The 26,576-nt window shown below is 44.8% G+C and overlaps 2 protein-coding genes across 2 annotated transcripts in view; one reads left to right on the top strand and one right to left on the bottom strand.

Moving 5' to 3' along the window:
• ZCCHC14 (zinc finger CCHC-type containing 14) overlaps positions 1-13,685 on the top strand; it is a 57,694-nt gene extending 44,009 nt beyond the window's left edge. The window contains exons 6-13 of the mRNA XM_026107935.2: positions 505-599; positions 691-745; positions 2,395-2,665; positions 4,109-4,200; positions 5,731-5,858; positions 6,271-6,411; positions 6,495-7,964; positions 9,289-13,685. Of these exons, the coding sequence (XP_025963720.2) occupies positions 505-599; positions 691-745; positions 2,395-2,665; positions 4,109-4,200; positions 5,731-5,858; positions 6,271-6,411; positions 6,495-7,964; positions 9,289-9,344 (2,308 nt within the window). The 3' untranslated portion in view covers positions 9,345-13,685. The remainder of the gene's footprint in view (positions 1-504; positions 600-690; positions 746-2,394; positions 2,666-4,108; positions 4,201-5,730; positions 5,859-6,270; positions 6,412-6,494; positions 7,965-9,288) is intronic.
• A 933-nt stretch (positions 13,686-14,618) lies between these two features.
• MAP1LC3B (microtubule associated protein 1 light chain 3 beta) lies at positions 14,619-25,074 on the bottom strand. The gene is made up of 4 exons (XM_064519781.1): positions 24,892-25,074; positions 22,203-22,258; positions 19,518-19,624; positions 14,619-16,562 (listed from the first exon to the last, which is right to left on the bottom strand). Exons 1-4 carry the CDS (start codon positions 24,929-24,931, stop codon positions 16,388-16,390), a joined length of 378 nt encoding a protein of 125 aa, XP_064375851.1. The 5' UTR covers positions 24,932-25,074; the 3' UTR covers positions 14,619-16,387.
• Between the last annotated feature and the right edge of the window lie 1,502 nt (positions 25,075-26,576).

The following is a 26,576-nucleotide window of genomic DNA, read 5'->3' as shown; positions in this document are numbered from 1 at the left end:
TTTTATTTCCCTTAAAAAGAGGCATGGCAATCTCAGGGAAAATGTGACATAAGTTTTATAGCCATTTCCCCAACATTGCCAAACTCTACATCTGCTGTTTATCCCAAAGAGGAGGAAATTAAACAACAGTAGGTACATCTATATTTTATGGTCTTTGGTTTCATGATTTGAGAGGAAATTTTCAAGTTTATACTCGCACGCTTTTTCTTACAAGCGTTCACTGTTTCAGCCGCGCATACTCTTAAATTTAGCATCTTTGACTAAAATGTTAAACAGAATGAGGGCAACATAAAACATGATCATGAGTTTAAGTAGCATTACGGATAAGAATATTATGTGCTTTTTAAGTCTAGTTTGATTCAGAATTTCCTGGTGTTCTTAACATGAAAGGTCCTCAGTACCACTTTCAAAATTTTGTTTATAGTCTACAGTCATGATTGCATAGGCAGCTGCGATTCAGATATAACAGAATGGGGGGATTTGTTTGCTTTGCATGAAATGCAGGTATTTGGCACCATTACCTTCCCATGTGGTGAAAAATGACCATGTCAGAAAGTTTTTCAGCACTTCATCACCTTCACAGCAACTTCAGAGTTCAAGTAAGTTTAAATAAAGTGGGTTTTTTTATTTTTTTAACTGAATTACCTTTATAAATTGATGCTATTTTTAACTTCTGTTCTCTGTTTTTAGATCCTGGCAACCCCTCCATTTATAAAGTAGGAACTACGCTGGGAACATCTGGAAGGTAAGATAGTTGGTTTATATTTCTTCTGGTTAGTTGTAAAACCCCTTTATGTAGGTAATTATTTATCTTTCCTTGAATATTTATTTGAGTCTGTACTGAGTCTTTCATCTGTAGAGTTCTTAGCATGTTGGAGATTTTAAGAAAGTCTAGCTTCAGCATGTGGTCTGCTCAGTAACTGCTAGATGGTGGGGGAATACAGGTGTAAAAGGTACTAGCATTTCTAGTGTTGTCATTTGTTTTTCCTTTAAATGTCTCAAAAAACATGCTGTATAATAACAACTGCGGTAGCTCAGTCTGGTTAATTGGTTGAAAAGAAGATCTGGAGTGAGTTGATCACAAAGGCAACAGAACTTACATAACGGACAACTGAGTTTTGCGAATCAAAATATAACATGATCTAATTACTGGAGACGCAAGATAGAATTCAACTTCAGCTTCAAAATAAAGCATGTAAAATATAATTACCATTGGACCAAGCTTTCTTGGGTTGTGATGGATTCTGTCATCATGGGCAGTTACGAAGTCAGCAGTGGATATCTTGTCTTGAGAAACATGTATGTTTGAAGAAGCCTTTAGGGAAGCCTTTTGACCAGTGTTATACGAGAGATAAGATCAAACGATTGCCATGTTCCTGTTGGCAATGTGCTCTGTGAAAACCTGTTCCAAGCAGTGTTTCTCAGAAAGCTTGAAACTGTAACTGCTAATTGGCAGCAAATCTTCACTGTTGAGCTGTAGGGATGGATGATTTCTTTGTGATCTGCTGCTTACTACATAAGTCATAGTGGTCTCAGTCTCTGTGGCTTCCACCAGCTGTGTTCTATATTCACTCTTGCTCACATGCTAAACACTCCTGAACAGCAAGCGTCGTTTCTTTATATAGCTGCGTGGAGCCTAGTACGGTGGGTCCTTGTCTGGGATATACTAGGTAGAATCCATAAAGTGAATAATGATTGTCCTAACTGTTAGCACAGATGTGGTCATCCCTAACATAAGTCTCTGTGGGCTAGGGAAGACTAGAGGGTCTCTGCTAGGGTTTATCTTTTCTCTACAGCACATTTGAGTATTTCCCTGTGCAGCAGTGGTTTTTCTTCCAGAGGGAGGAAGGAAAGTGAGCAAGGGACGTACAAGTCAGCCTTGGGAAAAGAAGGAAAGAACTGCTCTTACCTCCTGTGAGGTTTTAGCAAATCCAGAACCCTCATCATTCTTAAGAGGAAATTTTCATTTTCTCCAACAAAAACCAGAACCCTCCAAGGAACTAATGTTATTTTGCCACTTGCACATGTGAAAAACCTATTCCACAGATTATGTTTGGGTTTCTTTTTAATAGTACAAAGTTCAACCTCGGCCATTATCTGTAAACTGCTTTTTTGTTACAAAGAGGAGTAGAACATATGTTATCTGTGACTGCAGAAGGAAAACTGTGCTTAATTGGAAAATATGATTTACTGTTTGCCATAAACTGTGCTGCTTTTGTTATGCTATTGAACAGCACAGAATTCCAAAGGTACAAATCTGTGACTTGGATTGGACAGCGCAGATTTTACTGGAAATCCTGGAGGTGGCAGATTTGTACGAGTACGGCCGTACTAGCTGAACTCCGTGTGCCCCAGATTCAGTGTGCTAACTCAAATGATGTTACTATTTTGCAGACCTATATGTGGAGTGGCCGGCATCCAGTCTTCTCAGAATCATGTCCAGCACCCGGCTGCCGCCCCCGTTGCACTACCCCACTGCTCCCATTCAGGGGGCACCGGCTCATCGCTGGCCTATCGTGCCCAGATGGACGCCTCTTCACCCATGCTCATGTCTTCCAGTCCACAGACCCCCCAGACACAGGAGCAAAACGGGATCTTAGACTGGCTCAGGAAACTGCGGTTGCACAAATACTATCCCGTCTTCAAACAGCTCACGATGGAGAAGGTAGGGTAGAAGACTGAATAAGAGAAGGAAGCTGGCTTTTAAATTGTCTGTACATTTGTACCACGTAGAGAGGCTGCAGACATCCATGTTTAGAATTGCAGAAGTTACTGGCAGATGCTGTAAAGATTTGCACTCTCTTGGAGCAATAATACTTTGATGAAAACTGCCTTCCTCTTTCTGATCTGTGCTATGTCTGGGGCCCGGCCTGGTAGTTGCCACTTGTTTCAGGGTTCTTTACTGAATGCTTGAACATCCAACTTGAATGCTGATTTACAAGCTCTGCTTTGGCTCCCTGTTCATATCTTTGATGCGCAGTAGATAAGTAAAATTTGTTGCTTTTTTATTGCTGCTTCTTGATTGGTTTTTCTTCCCAAAATATTTAGTTATCCTAATATTTTTAAAAATAGACTCACAAAGACTTCTGTCATCAGCATTAGTGTGTGCGTGTACATGCAAATGAATGAGATTTTTGTTTTCTACAAAAACTCATGGAAAAATGGTCATTTATGTATTTGCTCGGTCAGAGTCATGAGTGTTATTGATGTGTGCTGGATTTTAACTAAATAGATGGAAATACTTTGTACAGTATGTATCCAGCTCCATCTATGACAGCTGGGAAGTAAAATTTCTGTCCTCTACTTACTGTATTTTAGCCTTGAACGCCCTCCGGTGGACAAAGTGCTTAGGTTAAGTCAACCCTACATTGGAATAGCTTTGTGTTGATTATAGTACTTTCTATGTATTTAAGTATAATGTGTTACCAGAGCCTTTTAATTTGATTTTCTTCATTCAATGAGGGAAAATAGGGTTTTTTTCTTTAATGAGCTAGCAGAATTGTGCATATTTGAGTGTGCTGGCATTTTTCCACAAAAAAAAAAAAAAAATTATGCATGGATCAGTACGCATATTTTGCTGACCTTTTATATTTTCATTTCATTATGTTTTCATTTATATTATAAGTGGATATATTTTACTATATCATTATATTATATATTTTATTATAAAAATTAATTTCATTGTATGTTTTCAAAAAAAACACAATGGTATGACTACACGTTGATTTCTGTGTTAAATGACATAACCGGGAAAACTACAGGATTTTTTTCTTCACAGAACCAGATTCTTAAACTCAATTACAGTTTGAAGTTGTATTTTAATATGCACATGGATTACTTTGTAATAAACACCTTGTGTTTATTGCAAATTGTTAATATAGGCAAATACCTAATTAAATTTCTTCTGCAGATGCTCTTTCTTTCATCCAAGTTCCCCTCTCTTTTATTCTACACTGAGTCTATAATTTAAAATTCTAGTGATTTTCTTTGAATTAACATATGTTAAAAAAGGCTTTAAAGGTGCCTTTCTGAATAGATATTTTCTAAAAATGTAAATAGTTTTACAGCCATGAAATATTTTTAAATACATACTTTTTTTTATTAAAAGTTTCTGAGTCTTACTGAGGAAGACCTGAACAAGTTTGAATCCCTCACCATGGGAGCAAAGAAGAAGCTCAAGACCCAGCTGGAGTTGGAGAAGTAAGTGGAAAAAAGAAATTGTTTGCTTTAAGTTCTTAAGATATGATTTCTAATCCAGGTTTTACAATGGTCTTTGCTTTTCATACAGTAAACCTACCGGGATTCCCACCTGTAAATCTGGATGATACTTATTTTCCTTACTGTGCTGTTGGGTTGGTTGCTTTGAAAAGCTCTTGAAACAGTGTCTTACTGGATAATATTTATCACTTACTGTTTTACTGCTGGCTGTTCAAGGCTTTGATAAGATAACCAAATGTAAAGAATTTGTGAACTCAGTTTTAAAAGGACATGAATAACTCGGTCATAACATAAATGCAAGTCATTGTCACACTGACACCTCTTCTGACCGGGAGGACATTTCGAAATAATTTACAAAAGATATGCACGTTAACAGCACTGCAGCCATGATGGTATATGCAAAGCCATGTTTGTAGGAGCGAGATACGGTATCTTTTTATTGGGTAGCCGATATTATTGAAAAAAACAGACAAGCGTACTGGGTACCTAGACCTGCCTTCAGAACTTCTGGGGTTTGTGCTCTTAATAAATAGTTTCTGACGTAATAAAGTGTCCCTGTTTAGATTTTGGACTTACCACCTACCTGAGAAGGGCGAGTCAGAGTTGCCAGCTGATACATGCAGAAAAAATCAGGATGCCCAGCAGGACATTTTCTTCATTAGGCCTGACAATGTTCTGGTTTCTAGGCAGTGCAGATGGAGCACAGCTACTTTCAGAGCTTCCTTGGTGCCCTGCTGTGGCCCGCAGCAGCTGCAGCCACTCGGCCTCTGCTGACTGCCAGGGCTCGGCCGAGGACTGCCAGATGACGTGCATCCAGAATCTGGATTTCTAACATTTTACTGGGACAAATCACTGAAAATCAGGGCTGGTACAGTTTTATTTGGACAGCAGGTAACCCTAGCTTCAGGAAGACCACAGGTTTATAGGGTGAAAATGATATAGAGAGAGCCAGTGCTCCATGCAATGCTGATAGCCATTTGGGGCAACTGATGCAACAGATCGTCCATATATATCTCTGCGTAGGGGGTTATGTTTATTCTGAAACTGTTGCAGTTACTTAAAAAGCAATTAAAAAAAATCCAAATCCATGCCCATTTATCAAAACTCCTTGACAGCATTTTTTGTCAATCTTAGTTTTTCCAGACTGTGTTTGCTAAAATAGAAATTTTGGATTGCATTTGGCTTCTCTTTATTTTTGGTATGCATGGCTAGGTTTTGAGACATGCTCATACGATGTGTGATACAAGTTAGTCATCTTTTTGTGATGTTCTGTCTTGTACAAATAAGAGATGACAATAATCAGATGACAAAAAGACCAGTGAAACTGCTGGCAAGAAGCTATGGCCAAGATTGATACAATTTCCAAATGTTTCCATTTGAAATTAGCATAACTTTTAATGGACTGTTTAGTGGGCTTAGTCTGCTTCAGTTCCATTCAAAAATTGATTTATCTGTTGACGTGCTTTAGCCAATTTTTGTTTCTTTACAATGTTTCTCCACCACTCTCTCTAGAGAAAAATCGGAGAAACGGTGCCTAAACCCCACAACACCTTCTTCAGTTACCAGCAGCGGTGTGGCAAGGGTTCCCCCTACTACACACGTAGGGCCTATCCAAAGCATTCGTGGCAACCATGCTGCAGGTAAGGACGAGGAGCAGAGGGTAGTGCTGGGCTCTCAGGGACGAATGTGTCCTTGTACAGGAGCAAGCTCATTGCTTTGCTGCTTTTCCACCAACCTTTTGTAAGCTTTATCTTCCAAAATGCCGTTGGCTGTATAGGAAGCAATGAAAGTCTTCTTCCTCTTTATACTGAGTGCAGTAAAAAGTAGTTGCCTTTTCATGGTTTCCATGTGAATGGCTAGCTTCACTAGTAAGCCACTGTTACCTCTCCAGACTCCTGCTCCTTAGCTAATGCCAATCTCTGTAAACCTTGAGCTTCGCTGTATGTTAGCTGGTGTCGTGAGACAGGCTCGGCAGTGTAACTATGTTCTGTCAATTAGGTGTTGCCACTCTTGTTTGTGTTTCCTTATTTCCTGCATGCACTTTATCCACAGAGCTGCGGGTGGATGTGGATCAGCCAGCCCACCCGCTGCCCCGGGAAGGCAGTTCTTCCGAGTACTCCAGCTCTTCTTCCAGCCCCATGGGGATCCAGACGAGGGAAGAGAGCTCAGACAGCGCTGAGGAGAATGAGAGACGTAAGCAGAAACAACCAAAGATGGTGCTTGTGCTGATCTGCTTTGTCTGGTGAAGTTGTATTTATACATGTTTCTGTCCCTAGGTTTAGAGATTCACTTAGAGGGTTCAGAAAAGGAGAAGCCAGTGATGTTACTGAATCATTTCACTTCGAGCTCTGCCAGACCCACAGCTCAGGTCTTGCCAGTGCAAAATGATGCAGGCTCCAATCCGTCCGGTCACCACGCTTTGCCAATGCAGATGATGTCAGCGGCCTCTACTCACATCACCCCCATTCGGATGCTAAATTCAGTGCATAAATCAGAACGTGGCAATGCAGACATGAAGCTACTTTCATCGTCTATGCATTCACTGCTGTCTTTAGAAGAAAGAAATAAAGTTTCGCCCGGACCTAGAGGCAGCATAAAAATGGAAAAGAGCTTTGGAAATACGGTGGTGGATGTAATGTCTGCATCTTCTCCCCATCAGCCCTTGCAAGTGCTTTCAGGGGCTGCTGAGAACAGTTCACCTACATCTACTATTAACTTTGGTCCTCGAACCAAAGTCGTACATGCTTCAACTCTGGACAGAGTGATAAAAACAGCTCAGCAGCCAGGATTAATAGTAGAAACAAGTACTGCTGCCACTGTAACGTCCAGCACAGTCTTCCATGTGGCTCGCCCACCCATCAAACTCCTGGTGTCGTCTTCTGTTCCTACTGATTCTGCCATTGCCGGACAGACTTCCTGCTCCAGTAATATGCAAATAACGGTGTCCCCTGCAATAATAAATCCCCGGACTGCTCTCTATACAGCCAACACCAAAGTTGCCTTTTCTGCGATGAGCAGCGTGCCAGTGGCGCCAATGCAAGGCAGCTTCTGTGCAAACAGCAACGCGGCCTCCTCCAGCAGCCACCCCGCCACATCGTTTGCAACCATGGCAAATTTGCCCAGCTGCCCTGCACCCAGTTCCAGCCCCACACTTTCGTCCGTTGCTGAGAACAATTTCTACAGCAGCAGCAGCAGCAGCAGTAGCAGCAGCAGCAGCAGCAGCGGCTCTGCGGGGAGCATCCCGGTACCAAACCAGAACCACCACCACCACCACCACCAGCAGCAGCAGCCGCAGCCGCCGGGGTGCATGGTGTGCAGCTCCTGTGGGTGCAGCGGGAACTGTGGTTCGAGTGGTATGACCGTCAGCTACGCTAACTATTTTCAGCACCCGTTTTCAGGACCTTCCATGTTTACTTTTCCATTTCTGCCCTTCAACCCTTTGTGTAGTAACGGCTATATCAACACGCAGCAGTACAACAGCAGCACGACTTTTCCAGTGGTCCACACTGCTTACAACAGTGGCATAGCACCGGACTCTGTAATGAGCGGGCAGTCCACGTTTGCGGTACCGCCAATGCAGAACTTTATGGCAGGGACAGCAGGGGTGTATCAGGCACAGGGAATGATGGGAAACAGCAATGGTTCAAGTCACAAAAAAAATGGGAATCTCTCCTGTTACAACTGTGGGGCCAGTGGTCACAGAGCTCAGGACTGCAAACAGCCTCCGATGGATTTCAATCGACAAGGTAAAAAGCAGGCGTGGGGCCTGATGCGGGAGCTGGCTTTCGCGCAGATGTTGGGTTTCTGCTAAAGGGAATTGCTGCGTACCCGAAGGGCAGAAGGAAGCGTGATGGCAGCGGCTTGTCTTTATATTTAGTTTTCACTTACTTATGTAAAAAATGTTGTTCTTGGAAGTTGGTGGGTTTGAGCTAAATTTACAAAAGTTGACGCTTACTTGTGCACGGATCCAGTGTGGGGGAAAAGGCCCGATTAAGGCCTCTCCTGTGATTTGGGTAAGACTACGCTGCTCTGCAGGTCTGGTGCTGATTTCCTGAGGGCTGGAGCATGCGCTGGGAGAGGGAGGGAGTTTCCATAGACAGATGGCAGCAGAATTTTTGCTGCTTATTGATTTGTAATGCAAGTGACCTTTGGTTATAATTTAAAGTTCTCCTGGAAGTTTACAAGCTGAGCATCTCTGTTCCCCCTTCTCCTTCCTTCCCCCAAAACAGTTACATAAATGAAGAATTACTGTCCAAGTCCCCACGAAGGTCCGGTGTTGGCGTAGGCTGCTGTGCTTGCTCTGTAGGGCACGGTTTTGCACTGCTGCAGCATGGGCTGCTGCTAGGAGAGATCTGAAATCCTTAATTCAGGGCAGGAAACAACTGAGAGAAATGTTACTTTACGAGGAACACTTTCCAGTCTCTTTTTTTATTTTGACTGATATGTTGTTTTAAGATGATTTGCATGTAGTATAAACTTAAAAAATGAAATATAAACTTCTGACTGGAGCAAATAATACTGAAGTGTTACACTTTACATTGTGTCTTGACTATGTCACAAGCCTGTATTCATTTTTATACAATGCAGACCAGGCCTTCAGCGCTTGATTATTATAAATTAACAAGTGACCAGTTTTGAGGCAGCAATTTCCAGCAGTACTAAAATGTAAATAATTAATGGAGTTTCTGTGACTAATATTGTGACAGTGGCCAATTGGAAAAAAAGGTCACTTCCTCAGTCAGTCCTCATTCAGAGAAACTCAGAAATGTGGTCTGCTTTCTTTTAAAGCTGAATTTCATTTAATTAATTAGATTTTCATTTAAGCTATCCCAAACTAAGTTTTGCCTGCCCTAAAACTGTACAAGTGAGTAAAACTATATTTTTATTTTCATTTCTGCTGGCAGTAGACATATGCTTGTTAGTCTCTTTTGCAGCTTGACAGTGGTGAGGTTGGCTGCTTTAATGGTGCGTAACACGTCTAATAAGAAGCAAGTTGTTCTAAAAAGTTTTTAGGTGTAACTGATATGAAAATGCTGGTGTCGTCTAATTCTTCTCTTTCGTCTTCCTTAGGTACTTTTAGGCTGAAATATGCTCCTCCATCTGAAAGTCTTGACTCCACAGACTGATATTTTATCTGGCAAGAAAATACTGTAAGCCATGGAGACATAAGGAGATTGAAATACAAAACTGAGACGTCCAGTTGCTGTTAAGCTTAATGTATTTTTTAATCCAAAGGTGCTTTACTTTATTAGACTAGGTAGAAAATCTAGCTTAGGGGTGCATCAAACCCATTTTTGATTGCCAAATTCAAGCTTGGATCTTGCTGTTGGAACTTCTCACTACGTGTCATAGGACTGATGCGTACTGGAGGGATGGTGGAGCTGGCCAGCTGCATTTTCTGTTGCAAGTACGACATCTTACGTATTTTTTTGCTGGAGAATGTTGCCATATTTGGACTTTCTAAGATGAAACGTCTCACTCCAGGGCAGCTACATTCTGAAGTGAAAGCTGGAGGTTGAAGGTAGGAGCGGCCGTTCGCCAGAAGGACTTTGGCACCCCTGGGCTAGGTAAAATGTCTACTTTTTTTCAAAAGTGATCAGGCACTAATCTCTGGGATTTTTAAGGATTGCACTACAGAAGAATGTAAAACTCTTCAAGCTTTCTGCACTTTTAGCAGACAGTGTCACTCTGAGACCAGTGCAAGAGGCAAAGAAGTTCCAACTTTTAAAAATTGGCACCAGCAGGCTATGTGACTTACTACACAATAAAAATCTTAAATAAGTCTCTCCTTTCCCTTCCAAAAGAACACACATGGCAGTTTCGGTTCCTTCTGGAAACAAACGTATGCTTCATTGTCTCACTTATTACTAGATAGTGCTGGGTTACCAGCAGCGGAATAAACTTAGTTTCCAAGGGTCCAAGTCCCAGAGACTCCAGAGTCATAAAGGCTTCAAGGATATTTTCCGGTAATACACAAACAACCTTTACGTCCTGTTACTGTATATAGGTCTCTTTCACAGAAACCTTATTATTCTGCTTTTGTAAATGAATTTTAAACCATCCTAAAAATAAACTCTGACAGCAGAGTTTGTAAGCTTTTGCTTTACTTTATATAAAAAAAACTTTGACTCCTACCCCAAGGCTTTTGCTACAGGATTCAAGAGTGGTAGAAGTCAAACATGTAAAAGGTAGTAAACTTCATTATTATCAAGACTTTGAAGGATTTATTGTCAGCCTCCTTCGTTGCAATAGATTGTAGATGACTAGCTTTGGTGTTAACTACTTAGCGTACATAATTTGTGGATGACAAATCTAAATTAGGACTTGAGAGGAAGCCAAACAAATCTTGGACTGCTAATTTGAAACGGTTTGGTCGTGTCTTGTTGAAAGAAGATACTAATCCTCATGGCTCACCCAAGGAATTTGACACCATGAAATGGGTGAGGCCTCCTCTTTAAAACATGTCTGACATAGAGATATTTGCATAATGTAATTTGGAAGACACTTTTAAAGTCTGAAGCCTTGTTTACACGTGGAGATTATTTCTTACACCAATTTAAACCACACCAGGATGGGATAGCATTTGCAGTGCTGCAGCTTATTTTGACTTGAAAATGAGAAATGTCGTATCAGTGAAAGAGGTTTTAAAGTCGAGCAGAGCTGCTCAAAGGAAATCAGGCCTTAGCAATGAAACATCAGTGTGAGTCGTTAGTGCGGTAGCTTGACAGTCGAGACCTTCCTGGACCATGGTAATGGGAAAGAAATGTTCTGGGCCATCCTTCAGTCCCGTTTTCTGAAAGAGGGCAGTCATCAGCTTCAGCAGCGAGGCAACCACTGCTGGGCAGGACAGTGATGAAAGAGCATCACTAGAGAGGCATTGCAACCTGAGATGGCAAGAAACCAAACTTAGAGCCAAGCTTAGTCCGGGTAGCTATTTGGAGGTCATACAGTTTTTGGCTTCGTGGAAACCAAAGTCTAAATTTGTGTAACATTTGGGTTAAAAAACAACAAAAAAAGGTTATTTCTATGCAATGAAAAAAATTCAGATTTGTGTATTCTCAACCCAGTTCACACTACACAGAGTATTACATACACTGTTGCAATGCTTATGTTTGCGCTGCCTGTGTTTTGAGGAGGTTACCCGTATTGTACTGAACATCTTTCAGACCTATAACACTAAAGTGATGAAAACTGACAATGCAATTTACTTTGCCTTAATGAGCTTGAGACAATAGTAGGAACAATCTGTCATACTGTATTATGTTGAAGGAAATGTGTGGTTTTCACTTACGATGTTTACTATTTACAGCTTTGAGGGTCTCTCCAGTGGCCTGGAACATGTGCTGAAAGCCAAACTTTAACATTTTTTCACTTTTTTTAAACAATATTTTAAAACTGAATTGTATTTAAATAAACTGTATTTCAACACACATGCAAGTGTAAAAACCCTTTCTCAAAACAGCAAAAATCGACAGCAAAAAAACCCCACCATTTTCTATACTAGTTGCATTTTGTTTTAATGCCCAAGGCCGGGAATGTAGTCTTGTCAAATATTCATCACAAAGTCAAAACTGTAACAAAAGGACTATAAAATTGAACTTCTATCCAGCAAACTTCTTGAAAAAACTGTTTCATTCCTATCTTCAGAGCTTTCTTTGGGATTGTTTCCTTTGTGTGAAGTTAAGGCTGATGTTTCTTAAAGTGGCTTATGTGTACTTATAGGTAACATTTTTAAGTGGTGAAGTCTGATTTTAGACTAAGTTCAAATTCAGAAGTCTTGAGTACCTTAAAGCAGCATGAGTTTAATACAGAACTGTGTGATGAGCCAGCACCAGTTACAGCGCCTTCCCTAAATCAAAGTGAGTTGTGGCTTCAGATCTGCTAGTGAACGCTGTTCACTTTGTACCAAGAACAACCAAAGTTGGTAAGTCTAAACAGAGCACTTTAGTTCCATAAAATAATCCTTGATCTGTTTTTAGAAGGCACAAATCCATCTTTTCTCCCCCCTCAAAAGTAAGGCAGCTTGCTTTAGTAGAGTAGTTCCAGCTTCGGCGGCTGAAAGAACCAGTTCTTTAAACCTATTTTTATACATTGAAAGATGGAGATTTCAAAGTATGCTATTTAGTTGTATGTTTGTCCTAAAAGTATAAAAAGGACTTGTTCTCAAAGTGGATTTTACTGGGGAATAAAAATAATTTTTAAAAATGTAAGACAGAAGGGAATCCCAAGGCATCTCCCTGCAGGGGCACAGAGACGTTTCAGTGCTGAGTCTTCCTTTGGTGGAGTAAGCGATGCGTAGTGCAGTTTCTGAGGTGTTTTCCACTTGGAAGTGGTGGTGGTGGAAATGCCAGAAATAGAATGGAATTTCCAGCAAACTCCTCATCACGCTAGTAATCCATAAATTAAACCTTAATAGTACGTCATGTTTGACACTGAACAGTAGGAGATTGAACATGGAAGACTCATTTTAGCAAGCAAGGTATTGATCACAGATTTCCATAATAATTTTCCTTAAAAGAACCCATGTGAAGCTTCACTGTTAGTGAAACTTTTTAAGTAGCATGTATATCCCAGTGATTAAACCTTGGCAAATTAAGCAACAAAGTTCCGAAATGAACTGTCTAATTACCAGACCTGTACCATCACCTCACATTTAGTATCATGCTATTTCTCGCTGGCAAGCTTTAGAGTGAAGGTACTCAAAAAAACTCTTAGGTTGTGGTATTTTGCAGAGCAACTATGTTAACGCTCCTCCCCATAAAAAAAAAAAAAGGGCATGACCAGAACCCCCTGCATATAGTTAGCTGTTTATTTTTAATGTCATCAGGCCCAAAGGAGGCTTATTAGAGGTCACAGGCACTCAGAGCTGGGGATTTGGGGTAGTCTAGAGCTCCTTTCAAATGAGCTGGAAGTGGGCAAGCCTTGATGGAAACCAATGCAACTAAGCACTTGCAATAGCGTAGAAAACTATTTTGCCGGTTGAGGCCAAAGGTAAATGTAGCTACAGTAATTCTAACCGAGACCCATACCAAGACACAAAGAACTGAAATCTGTCCTAACCAACCCTTGGAACTACCTGTTTGCTCTCTTAAATTCTTACATAAGCAAGAAACGTGTTGGTACTGAAGCAGAAAGCAAATCCTGTGTGTTTTCAAGTGCAGATTAACAGCTTCTCTTGGACATAACTTTCCACTAGGAATGAAAGAAACTCCTGCTCCCATTTGAGCCATTTCTTTTACTTCAGTCAATTCTAGTATTACAAATTGTGCATGTAACTTTATAAATATTTTAAATAGTTTTGTAAATATTTAATATTCAGCTAATTTGATTTTGAATTGTAAATGTCAAGTATTCTGGTATTGGGATTTTTATGTTTTATTATACTTTGTTAAAAGTAAAATTGTACATTTTTAGAATGTTTTTATCTGAGTAAATTTAATGTATGGAAAATAAAGAGTTAAACAGAATCCCTCAAGATTTATTTATTTATTTTATAAGGGGCTTCATCCCTTTTGGGCCTTCTCCAGCTTGGCCATTGCCAGGGACTTTTTTAATTCCCTTTATTACTTTTGCTCTCTCTCCACCCACAGACATCTGCTAGTGAATCACAGAGCTGCTGCAGTGCTTGCAATTGCTCTCCACCAGTTGACTCAGCTCCTGGCCAAGCTACGCTGCTCTGAAAGGGTTTGGGTTTGCTTTTTGTTGTTGTCTCAAGAGCTGCCATGGCCCGACGCTGTTGCTGCCCCAAGGCCCAGCAGCCTGCCTGATCTTACAGGGAAAGGCAGGGTTTAGGGACTGGGGTGAGCAGGAAAGCTGTGTGCTCGGTTCTGCTGGAACACTGCAGCTGAGCCTCTGGGCTCTGCTCCACCGCCCCGGCTCGTCCGTCACCGAGGAGGACACCGGCACCGACAGCAAAGAAAGATACGGTTCAGAGGAAGCGCAAGGGATTGCTAACTCCTGTTCTCAAACCTTGTCTCCAGTGACCTGCAGTCAATTCCCGATGAGCTCAAAGTCCAGCTCCTGCAAGGAAATGCATTAGAAGTCTGACGCTGGGATCACGTTGGTACAGTAGGAAGAGAAACAGAAAACACTGGGTATCACAGCATGTCGGTGTACAGGCAGCTCCTAGTCCTTCATTAAAGGGAGTAACATCCACCTAGAGATTAGGACTGCTTTGGAGGGCCAATACCCTTAATTCCTCCTTCCAGCTAGTGAAAACGCCCATCTCTACCTTGTTACTGCTAATCAGTATCAAAGGTTTCAGCACAAGTACCTAATCTTTGTCAGCAGGACCCAGTTCCCTGCCTGGTGTGCTCTGAAACAGGTGGAGTTAGACCTCTCTGTGCCCTTCTCTACAACTACTTAAGAAAGCTGTCTATAAATAACCACACAAGCCATAATTAAGTTGGGATGTAATCCATCCATATCAGCACTGTATTAATTTTAAAAAAGCAACATTTGTACAGGAATATCAGTCAATCACGTTGTAATTACAAGTATGGTTGTCAGTTATGAGTTAAACAATTTCTTACACAAAACTAAACATAGGACAAGCTGCATTTAAAAGTTTACATTGAAGTAAAAACACAACATTAAAAAATCTGAAGCATTGTGAACAAGATGCATGCAAAGAGGTGTAGATAGGTACAAATTGTACACCTTATTGAGCTAGAGTGCCAAGACGCAGTAGTATTGCTTCTTTTTCCCCCCATTATAGTAAGTTAGCTTCCAGTAACAGATGTAGTTAGTTCACAGACACATAATATACAAGAGTAATCTCATCCTGCTACACTTCACTTTACAACAGCTTGAGAGGAAAAACACATATCCTCCTAGATACCTTTCCTCTGCACAGGTTGCCTCCCTACTCAGGACAGTAGTAACATCAAGATTTTTCAAACCCCATGCAAGTGGCAGGAAACTTCAATGATGGAGTAGTCATTTGTTCATCAAATCTCAACAGCAACTCCTGGACGTGGGCTGCTTTTTTGAAGCAGTTCTCCCTGACCCCATCGGTGATGACATGCAAAACGTGACAGACCAGCTAGGCAGTTTGGAGTCTCAATTCCAACAGCATGTTTGAATCCAACGTTCAGCATGGAGGTGTGTAAAACAAGAAGTTTGCCTGCTCGCACTGGAGGGCTTGAACGCAGCTACGCTGCTGAACAGATGGGGCAGAAACTGAGAACAGGTGGCACTGCAAAGATCACGAACCTCGCGGGCGCTACTCGTTTCTCAAATTGCACTAGCCAGCTTTGCAACTGGCTGCATCTACCACGACAGCCTCGTGCACTGGCAGTAGTTTTCCTCGACTACCTTCTCCCAGCAAATTCTCTGCTGGGCAAGAGAAGACAAACCTCTGGGCTAGGAGGGGTGGTCTTTTGGAAGCGAGCCCGTATGAATAACAGCGTTTCACTGGACACGCAGGCATTGGAAATTCATAACAGACTGGAGTTTATTTGAACATTACCTGTTCAGGTGTGTATTTTACAGTTAACATCCTAAAACTACAATAAAGCTGTGGTGTTTGGTATGAGTATTTCAGAAACTGGCACCATTTCTAAGTTAGCGGTACCAACAACAACAAAAAGAAAGTCAGGAAAACAAAAGGAGTTGTACTCCCCCATCTCACCCCAAGTGCTTGCCTCAGCTTGCTGCAGTACGGACAAATCTCACCGGACTGCAGCAGACATCTCCGCTTTGGAACATTAAACCTACTGGCTCTCACTAGAGGCCTTCCCACAAAAAAAAAAAAACAAAAACAAAACAAACAGAAACACTTTAAGGAATCATAGGGAGCTTTTCCAGAAAACTGTCACATGAAACACTTTAGCTCCTCACCAGTGCCTGTTTGCCTGTTCAAGTCAATTGAGTGTCCCTTTATTCGCAATCAACACATGCACAATTGGGTTCCATTCATCAAGTCCAGAAATGTAAATGTGCCTGTGTGGAATATTACAGCAGGTTTTCAAAGCTGGAGGTGCTCGTCTGTACTGTTTAATATTCACAAACAAGGCAAGGTAAGATGAGACACCTGCTAAAGCAAGGCTATGCTAAGGTACTGAGAGCATAGGTGACATCCGTTTCTTTTCCCTGGGGTGCGCGTGGGGAAGAATGGGGGTGATGGCCAAGGGTAAACCAAAATCCTAGGCTAGAAGCCACTCGCATCTTAGACAGAAGATTGCACTCCGAAAGTCTCCTGAGAGGCGTACACCATGTACAGGAATCCATCCTCGTCCTTTTCGCTCTCGTACACCTCGGATATGGGCGTGGAAACGCTCACCATGCTGTGTCCGTTCACCAGGAGGAAGAAGGCCTGGTTGGAGTTCAGCTGCAGGCGTCGCCTGTTAGAGGAAGGTTGGGGAAGGGAGGGAGGGAGGAAGGAGTTTCACAGCCATGACAATGCATTTCCACGCACGGTTAACAGAGGCTCGTTGACAGAGGGCAAAACAAAGTCCTCTACCAGTAAAAGCTGTAAGATGTTCCCACCTAGGCAGCCCTGCCACTAGATAAAGCATTTGGTTCCCACCCCAAGACTATATAAAGTTTGCCATTTCCCCAGTGCAATCTACTAAATCTTATCAGTTACTCTGGTTAAATACCACTGACACACACCCTTATTACTCTGGAACAAAACGGGCTCAACTCCAGAAGGGCATTAAACTGAAGTGAAAAGAAAAAGGTATTCCTGGCCAGGATGATGCTGGGGCAGAGAGATTATCCCTGTATTACTAGCAAAACATGCAAGGCCTAAAGGACCTTTGGCTTGCAACTTAGCTAGATGGCATCTCACTGGAATCAAGTGAAATTTAAACCCAGACTGACCTTGGGATATCCACGTGAACTTGGGGGGAGGGAGAACTGGCAGAGCTTCACTCCAAGGCCCTGGACCTTTTAAACTCACTTTGTCACCAGCTCTGCAACAGCCCACATCTAACCTTTGGAGTATCTTGCCCCCTTCCACCCTCCCTCGCAGGAGAAGCATCGTGGGAACAGCCAAGAGTGCCCGACCTTACAAACTGCAGGTCGGAGTAAACATCTGTCGGGTGTTTCCTTTGGATCATTTGCTTTCATCTGGGGGAAACATATACTTCTGCTAAGCTTCCTACTGGAAACTGGGCTTGCAGGTAGGAGCTCACTTACTGCTTGGCAAACCAAGCAAACAATAACAATTCAGCTATGTGCAGGTGCAAGAGCAGAGGGTACCGTCTGTGAGAGCACTGTGGATTCAGACCCTCAGATCCGAGGGGCGCAGGGCAGCGAATCCCAGGCATGCTACAAAACAAAGACCCTGATTTATCATAACACAAGCATTTTGACATGGGCTGAGCCAGACACATAGAGCTCTTCATTTCATCTTTCCCTGGACTCTAACTTGTGTAGTACAAGCTAGTCCTTCTACAACATAGAGGAAAGGCCAAAGTCTTACGAAAAAACTAATGATGTGAAACAACCCACAAGCTACAGAATAAAGCAGGAATGCACATGCTCGTTTTTGCTGGTATGCTCCAAATGAAGGCAACGCACACAGAACAACATAAGGGAGACAAGGTGTTTGTGTGTTGCCCTTCTGCTCCTATTCTGGAATAGTGGTCACGACCAAGCCGGCTTCATTTGAGATATGGAATATTTCCCTGCCTAATTTGGGGAGGAGGGAGATGGGCAGGGCAGAAGAAAGAAAACCCAGCAGACTTGAAGAGTTTCCCTGCCAATTCCACTCTGCTGAGGGGCTGCAGCAGCTGGAAACAAGCATTTCTTGAGCTTGCCAGCCACGGCCCAGGAAAAGACTATTCCAAAACCAAGCTCTAATCACTCCAGGCAGCAGGCTGAGACGGCAGCAGCTCTCTGAGGGTTTGGAAGGACAGGCCTGCACTGCATGCAGGCTTCGCCATGCACAAGAGGAGCTGCCCGAGAGCCAAGTCCAGCTCATACCTAGTTGCCTATTAACTGCAAAGCCAAAGGAAAAAGGGAGGGGCAGGGAAATTTTCAATTTGCTGTTCAATCTTTTTGCTCAAGGGCTTTAATGTTCTTTAGAAGTTCTGGAAGACTCGAGCAATCTGGTTCCTGCTTCTAGAACTCTATCTCACTTTCTTACTCATGTAAGAGCTGGGATTTGTTTAGACAAGTGGGAGAGTTCTCATTTTTTACAGCTCGTGCCCTCCAAGAGCCAGCTCCCTGGTACACCATGACCAATAAAAAGCAAACTCTGGTTTGCTTTCGACTTCCAAGTTTACCACTTGAGAACCCTTACTAATCAAATACTCCCTTTGACATTAAGCCAGGAGAAAGCCACTTCTAGCAGAATTTCTGACCACAATTTCAGACCACACAACTTCCACTTCAGGGTTAGTTCTCCACTGCCTTTCCTTGTAAGCAAAACCCAAGCACAAGAGTGGAGCTGTACCCAAGCCACAGTCTGTGCAAACAGCTGGGACAAGGAAGACATTGGTTTGAACATGTGTTTCTCAGGCCTCAACACTGTCATTTAGGGTAACCTCATTTCATGATTAAAGGATGCCAGCATTAACCCTAAGCAACAGCTTGCAGCTCTGGCTATGAGCCCAAACTCCCGCTCCAGCGGGTGGGGAGAGGCAGGCACTCCCGAGAGGAACTCCCAGGCAGAACACCAAGGAGGCATCCTAAAACTGCCAGACGGAGACCACTGGGGCCCTTGGCCAGAAGCACCCATGTTAGATTGGAATTTACAGCCCCAAATGCCCACCAACGTTCCTGGAAATATGTTCTTTCTTTGGAAAATAAACTAACAGCTCAGTTCTTTTCAGGCATGGCTAAGGAGGAGTTGGCAGTACCGGCTTTAGTTACAGGCTGCTAGTGCCTATACAGAAAACTGCAGGCTACTGTTCCCCTCCATCTCCTACAAGACTAGCTGCAGGTAACCGATTCTGTCTTTTAATTTGCTGTACAGGGTTTTGAATCTCTCTGAAGCTCAAGTTAGATGCTCATGTTGGTCAGACACAACACCATAATAATTACACCTACCACAGGAAAATGCAGTTGTTTTGTTTCGACGCTATTTATATCCATACTCCTTTCTCATATGGAAACAGCTGTTATGTGCATCAGCAGAAGGCCCTTTATACAAGCAAGCCCGCCTCTATGCCAGGGCTGTGCCAGCAAAGCCCAAGGAACAGCACCCTCTCATGAATTTGTCCTAGTGACACCAAGCACTAGTTAAATGAGTTTTCCATTTAAAGAGTTCCCCAAATCATACACCAGCTATGAAATTAACAGAGAATCATTACTTTGATGCAGCATATACTGAAATCACAGCATACTACCTGATAATTTTGATTAGCTCACTCATGTTGACATGATCTGGAACCAGGAACTTAGTCTTATCCAGAACTGGAAGCTGTTTCTCCCCCTTGTACCTTTCAATAATCACCTGAAAAGAAACAAAAAGCCTAAGATGAGAGGCAGAAGTGCCATGGATCCCTCACCCCACCGCACCCCCACATGTTTTAAATGCAGAAATGTGGAAGCATTTATGCTAAACTCCATTTTACTTCATTTGTGAAAGCATCATCTTGAATTTAAAAAGGAAGAGTTACTTTCACCTGCCCCTCTCGTTCTGTTTGTAAGACTCCCTGTATGAAGGGGGAAGAAACAGGAATTCAGCAACACACTCATTCGCAGCTTCAGTACAGTTTTAGATCTGTTATATTGCTGGAATCATTTAGTCTGGCACTGAACTACCCAGCAACAAGGAAACCCAAGAAAAGACAGAGCACGCTTTGCTATGAAACATTACAGTGGCTGACTAGGATGCTCAGGCTGCTATCTAGGTCTGCAACCTCAAGCAGCTCTCACTAGAATCCCTCCAGCTCCCCCTGACTAACAGGCCATCTCTTCCCAAGAGCCACAGCCCCAGATTACCACGGTAGTATGTCAGTCTTCCCCGGTTTCTCCAATGTATTAGAGAAAGCTACTTTTGAAGGGTATAAAGCCTCAAAGGAAGAATTTCCTTCTCCTTAATCTCAAGATAGCATGCCTAGGAACCACTAATTCTGTCAAGATTATTATGTACTAACTGCTTAATTCATGAGAAAATTGTAGATTTGCCAATGTAAGTAGCACCCTGCCCAGCAACTGTATATAGTTTCTGCTTTTAAGAAAAGATCTCAGAATTCATGCATCTCTTTTGACAGCCATGTGGGTTTTGTCGTTTTTCAATCAACAGTAACTACATGACACCATTCCTTTGGAAGGGACTTGGATCATTTCCATGCTCACGGGGTCTGACTGTGTTGATAGTCAAAAGTTGCACAGGTGAAGACATAACCAGCCAATTTAATTATATCAAGGAAAGACTTCTTTAAACCAGTTTAAATAAATCCTGGCTAATTCAGGTGAAAAAATAATCCTCAATATTTAGAGGCAGACCATAAAAAAAAAAAAAGACCAAAAAAGTTAGTATTTCCAACAGCAAGATGAAGGATGGTGGCAGTACAGTTGGGATATGCCATCTAGTGTGACACTGTCCTCTTAACTCATCTAGAGCTGCTAATGATAATAATGAGGTAGCAACACTGGCTAGAACATGGAGTGGCAAGCACAGCAAGGCCCCAAGGATCCCAGCAGGCTATGCCATGGCTGCAAGTTTGCATCATTGCATCTTCAGCAGGTTGCTTAGGGACCTCTAAATTTTCACTAGTAACATCTCCATGGCTGACCTGAAATAAGAGCTATCTCTACGGCTGACTTAAAATGAGAGCTTTGCTGTAAATCAATCATTTTCAATCTTAGGTCACAGAGCTTAGGGACTACTTCTAAGTGATCTGTGAAAGGTGAAAGAAAAAGCAATCTATTGCCAAGAAACAGATTTGTCAGGAAAGGGCCTTTTGGGAAAACTGCAGACTCCGGAAAAGTCAGAAAATCCCTGCTATAAACTATTACTGTTCCCATGCCCAGCGGCATAGTTACTGGCCAAGTTGCTGCTGCTGCCGCCATTTGAGATGAAGTAGTTTAAACCTAGAGGGCAGATGAAAACTTTTCAGTTTCCATTTCAAGTGGAGGCGGCAACTGCTTCTGTTAATAAACTTGCACTAGAACTTCAGACAGTTTGCAAGTAGTTTGTGTATCTATAGAAGGATTTCCACTCACAGAGATCATCCGCTCTTATCACTGAGAGCCAGAAGCTGAGGCTTCTGAGTTCACTGTTCTGCCTCTCAAGATTTCCTGAGACCTTCCCTATTCCACCACGTGGCCATGGGAACAGTTGCATTTACTGCTTACTGTGGTGACAGCTGCCACACAACAGCCCACTAATTATGAACCACATTAGCAATATATCACGATACCTTCCTTTTCCTTCCTAGGATGCTTTGTTTCACATTTGTAACCTCTAGGATGCCATAAAACAAAACTAAGGTTTAGGCAAGCAGTTTGGGGCTGTCCCATGAAAGAAGATTGACAAGGTGAGGGATGATCTCTGCTCCCAATTACGAGTCACCGCTTTGGGGTGGCCCAGCACAAGGTGAAGGAGTTTGACAGCCACAGAACATTTCTAACAACCTCCAAGCAAGATCTGTTTCTTGGAAAGCAAGTGTTCCTGTCTTTCTCAGCATGAATGTTGTATGAAAGCTACATCTGACTCTAAATTACTGTGTACTCTTCTTGGTTATGCCCTGCATACCCTTCTTTCAAGGAAGAAAAATATGTCTACTTTTAGGATGAGAAGAGCTGAACACTCAGGAGAATGTCAGAGCTCAGTCTGGGTGTGGCTTTCTCTGAAGCTACAGCATGTAACTTCAATACACAGGAAACTCCATTTCCTCTAGGCACCAGCTAGCACTTTGCTCTGTCGCGGTGGCACTTGGCTATTGGTTTGAGAATTTTTCTGAAGTCCAGGCTTAATGACCCTGGCATTTTAATTTGGACTCACCAGGTCAGCTCTTTTACAGGCTTCTTACCAGCAAAAAGAACATGAGACTTGAAACTGAGGTGACAAGAACCAGACTTACTGGTATTTTAGTTGGATGTTGATCTCGAATCAGTCGTACATCTTCCACTCTTTGCTCTGCAAGAGATTAAAAAAAAAAAAAAAGGAGAGAGAGAGAGACGACTGCTCAAATACCAACATTTAAGGCTGTTATTACTTAATTTCTCCACCAGTGGACTGAGGTACTGCAAGTTAATAAAAGCCACAAAAGCAAATTCAGACAAAGCAGTTTTCTAAGGGGACGACATTGCCAAAAGCAAACTCTCCTTTGACTGGTGATACTCCGTTCTTTGACCCAAGATGACAAGTACTGCGTGCACATTGCTTGTGACTCCTAAAACATGTTAAAGGAGATGGACCTCCCCCACACACCTCATTTTCTGCCAACTAAAGCAGACATTTAATCTCATAAATTTATGGGATCAAATTACACTATCCAAGTTAATGGCTAAATATCTATCCTGTCCTATTTCTACTAGATCCCAGAAGAGGAAATTGTCAAGAATTATTTGAGACCCAAGACTAGCTGAAGCCAGGCAGTGTCAGCTTACACTGTTCGTTCTAGTATTACAGAATTACAGTTTTCTATTCTGATTGTACTGCACACATTGTTGCAAGAACTGTTGGTAGGTTTTTGTATACCTAGATATTTCATTGTTATCTGTGCCAGTTTTCAGGATAAAGTTCATCTCAGACATAAATATTAATAGTACAGATATTATAAACTAGGCTCAAGTACAAGTCAGAGCCAAAGTAAACAGACACAGTTGCTTCTAGAGTCAGTTGCATCTGCTTATACTGTGGCTGCTTTTGGATTCAATGAACCCAAATTTAATCTCTCCAGTTCCTTTCAGCAGGTTGGGGCTTTCTAGGCCATCTCCATCTATAAACACCTTTCAGGGAGAAGATTGAGTGTTGCAGCACAACTGGAACAGACACCTACCATAGGGAGAGGTGCTGCTCAGGGGAGAGGAAGACCTTAGATCAGCACCGTCGCCAAACTCATGATTTGTATGCTAATGCACAGGATACATTACCCGTCCTGTCATTCAGAAACAACATTACTCAGCTGTCCATCGGTTCGTATGGAGCTTGTATGCATCAAATACGTCTCTGCACCTTTTATGAGCCAGGTAAGGAAATGCAAGTCACGTGAGTCATGGATTTAGGGTGGACATGAATCAAGCAAAACTAAGGCCACGAGTATGTAAAACCTTCCATAGACTGCAAGACTCAGAGTCTCAAAAGGCTTCAGAATCATCCGCACACACTTCCTGTTGCTCAAGGCCCTCGTAGCAAGATGACTGAGAGGTAGGAGTGCAATCCTGCTTTACACTTGGGGTTTCAGGTCTTGCAGCACAAGCTGCACTCTCCACAGTCTAAAATTAACACTTCAAGGGCAGAGATGCTAGCTAATTAAAATAGCTTTAAGATTAAGTTAACCAGCAACATGAGAGATACAGGGAGTGAATGAGACCAACTGTCAGCTCAGCAAACACAGAGAGGTTTTACTAACTTTTCAGCTGAAACAGGTTTGTATACGACAGCGTTATTCAGCATAATTCCCTGAAGTACAAGGAACATTAAACAGGAGCTAGACAAATCATTGAGATTATTGTTTATGGCATGCTCAAAATCAGGCCTCAGTCAGTCACAGATAAACACTGCTCGCTGACGACATTAGTTGCAGTGGCAACTGCTTGGCTGCCATCCTAGTTGAACTTAATACCTGCAACAGAGGCTGTTGACAGGAGGAGATGGGTCAACAGCAGTTTTGGAAGACTCCAAGGGCCAGCTTAAGCACAGACTTTGTTAGGTGAAGACTTTGTCAGCCTCGACGCAGAGAGTAGCTTACGTTTCATAGAAGAGCAAAGGGGAGGGTGGGAAACTGCCTGAAGCAGCTTGACTCCAACCCGAAGACCGAGAGGCAAGAAAAGCTGCATCGATTACGCCCATCGGTTCCACCTTACGTACGGGATTTGATATTCAAGTGGAAATAGGTCGGGGTTACCCGGGAGCGTGCCGTGCCCCTCGCCGAGGCGCGAGTGGACACCGGAGCGCCTGGACTTCCAGCGCCGGCAGGGGAAGAGGTGCTGGCACCGCGCAGCCCGGGCTGCTCCTTCCAGACAGGGAGGCAGCTCGCTCCCCAGCCATCATTACACAGCTCTTTTGGGCGCCCCGCTGGCTGGAAGAGCCAAGCCGAGGGGCGCACCGGGGTCGCCCCGAGAGGGAAGCGAGCACCTCCGCCCAGCAGGGCCCGGGTCCCCCCTCGGGAGCCGGGGGCCGAGCAGGGGCTCCGGCAGGGCCGCGGGCCCCGGCACCCAACGCCCAGGGATGCTCCCGGAGCGCCGCAGTCGGTAAGGGATGATGCGGACGCGCCCCCCCCGCCGAGGGCCGCCCTCCCCCGGCCCCCCGCCGACACCCGGCCCCGACACCCCGCCGCGGCTGCCCCGGGGGGGCCCGCGCAGCACCGAGCCGGGCCCGCGGCCTGCTCCCCCCGGCGGCGCCTGCCAGCCCGGCCTCCCCCCGTTACCCCCCCCCCCGCCCGGGTTAACCCTCCCCGCGGCACCGGCGCGGCCGCCCCCGCCCTCCCGCCCGCCGGGACGGGCTCGGCCCCAGCCCGCCGCGGCCCGCGGAGGAGCCGCCCGGCCGCTGTCAGCCCCCCTCCTCCGCGGCGGGACGCGCCCCCGGCGGCGGCGGCGGGGCCTCACCGAAGGTGCGGCGCTGCTTGAAGCTCTTCTCGGAGGGCATGGCGGCGGCTCGGCTCGGCGCGGCTCGGCCCGGGCCCGGCGGCGGCTCTGCGCGGCGGCGGCCAACTCCGAGTGTCGGCACCCGCCCCCCGCCGCCGCCACCAGCAGCGACGCTCCGCCGTCAGCTGACGCCGCGCGTCATGGCGGGGCGGGGCGGGGCGGGGCGGGGCGGGAGCGGCGCGCCCCCGCCGACATCTTGAGTGTGGCGAGGCGCCGCCGCCGCCCCTGCTGCTGCTGCTGCTGCTGTCCCCCTCTTCCCCCAGCCGCACGCGGGTCGGGGCCGCCTCAGAGATGGCAACAACGGCAGCGCGGCGCGGCCTAACCGGTGCGCCGCTCCGTGTCTGCTTCCCGCCGCTGACACACTGGCCATGGCCGCCTCAGAGCGCCGAGCGACGCTCGGCCATGGTCTCCTCCGAGCTGGTGCGCCATGGCAGCGGGGCCGTGGCCTCCTCAGAGGGCCCCGCTGGTGTCCCCCGGTGACGTGAGGGCCATGATCTCCTCAGAGCGCCACACCAGTGTCCCCCCAGCGACACGGGGGCCATGATCTCCTCAGAGCTCCCCACCAGTGTCCCCCAGCAACTCAGGGGCCATGATCTCCTCAGAGCACCCCGCCGGTGTCCCCCAGCGACACGGGAGCCATGATCTCCTCAGAGCGCCCTGCTGGTGTCCCCCAGTGATGTGGGGGCCGTGATCTCCTCAGAGCGCTCTGCTGGTGCCCCCCAGCGACACAGGGGCCATGATCTCCTCAGAGCGCCCCACCAGTGTCCCCCAGCAACTCAGGGGCCATGATCTCCTCAGAGCACCCCGCCGGTGTCCCCCAGTGACACGGGGGCCATGATCTCCTCAGAGCACCCCGCCGGTGTCCCCCAGTGACACGGGCACCATGGTCTCCTTGGAGCGCCCCACCGGTGTCCCCCCAGCGACACAGGGGCCGTGGCCTCCTCGGAGCGCCCTGCCATTGCTCAACAGCAGCATCCACTACCCTCCCCTTGTCCACCACGGCAGCCATCTCAACATAAAAGACTATCAGGTCACTCAGACATGATTCCCCCTTTGTAAAACCATGCTGACTATTCCCAGTCACCTTCTTGTCCTTCACATGTTTGGAAATGACCCCCAGGAGGATTTGCTCCATCACCTTCCATGGGATCAAGGTGAGACTCACTGGCCTGTAGTTCCCTAGATCCTCCCTCTTGCCGTTCTTGAAAATAGGAGTGACATCTGCTGACATTTGCTTTCTTCTAGTGCTCACAGACTTCCTCTGATCACCGTGGCTGCTTGGAAATAATCATGAGTGGCCTTGCAGTGATATTGGCCAGCTCCCTCAGCCCTCGTGGGTGCCTCCTGTCAGGTCCCAGGGACTCATGTCCGTCCAGTTTGTTTAAATCCTCCCTAACCTGATCTTCCTCTGCCAAGGGTAAGTCCTCCCTGCTCCAGACTTTCCCACTCGTCTCAGGGGCCTGGGATTTGACTGGCAAGCCTTACCAGTAAAAAACAAGGTGAAGAAGACGTTCAGTACCCCAGCGTTTTCCATGTCTCTTGTCACCAGGTCCCCTTCCTCCATCTGCAACCCAAAACATGTTCTCTCGAGCCACTGTGCCTCAATGGGGAGGTGCAAGTTCCACGATTTACCTTCAATATGCCTT

The sequence above is a fragment of the Dromaius novaehollandiae genome, chromosome 13 (genome assembly GCF_036370855.1).
Source record: "Dromaius novaehollandiae isolate bDroNov1 chromosome 13, bDroNov1.hap1, whole genome shotgun sequence".
In the NCBI taxonomy this organism is placed as follows: domain Eukaryota; kingdom Metazoa; phylum Chordata; class Aves; order Casuariiformes; family Dromaiidae; genus Dromaius; species Dromaius novaehollandiae.
Note: the sequence above shows the minus strand (reverse complement) of the source record. Positions and strands in the feature narration are given on the sequence as shown.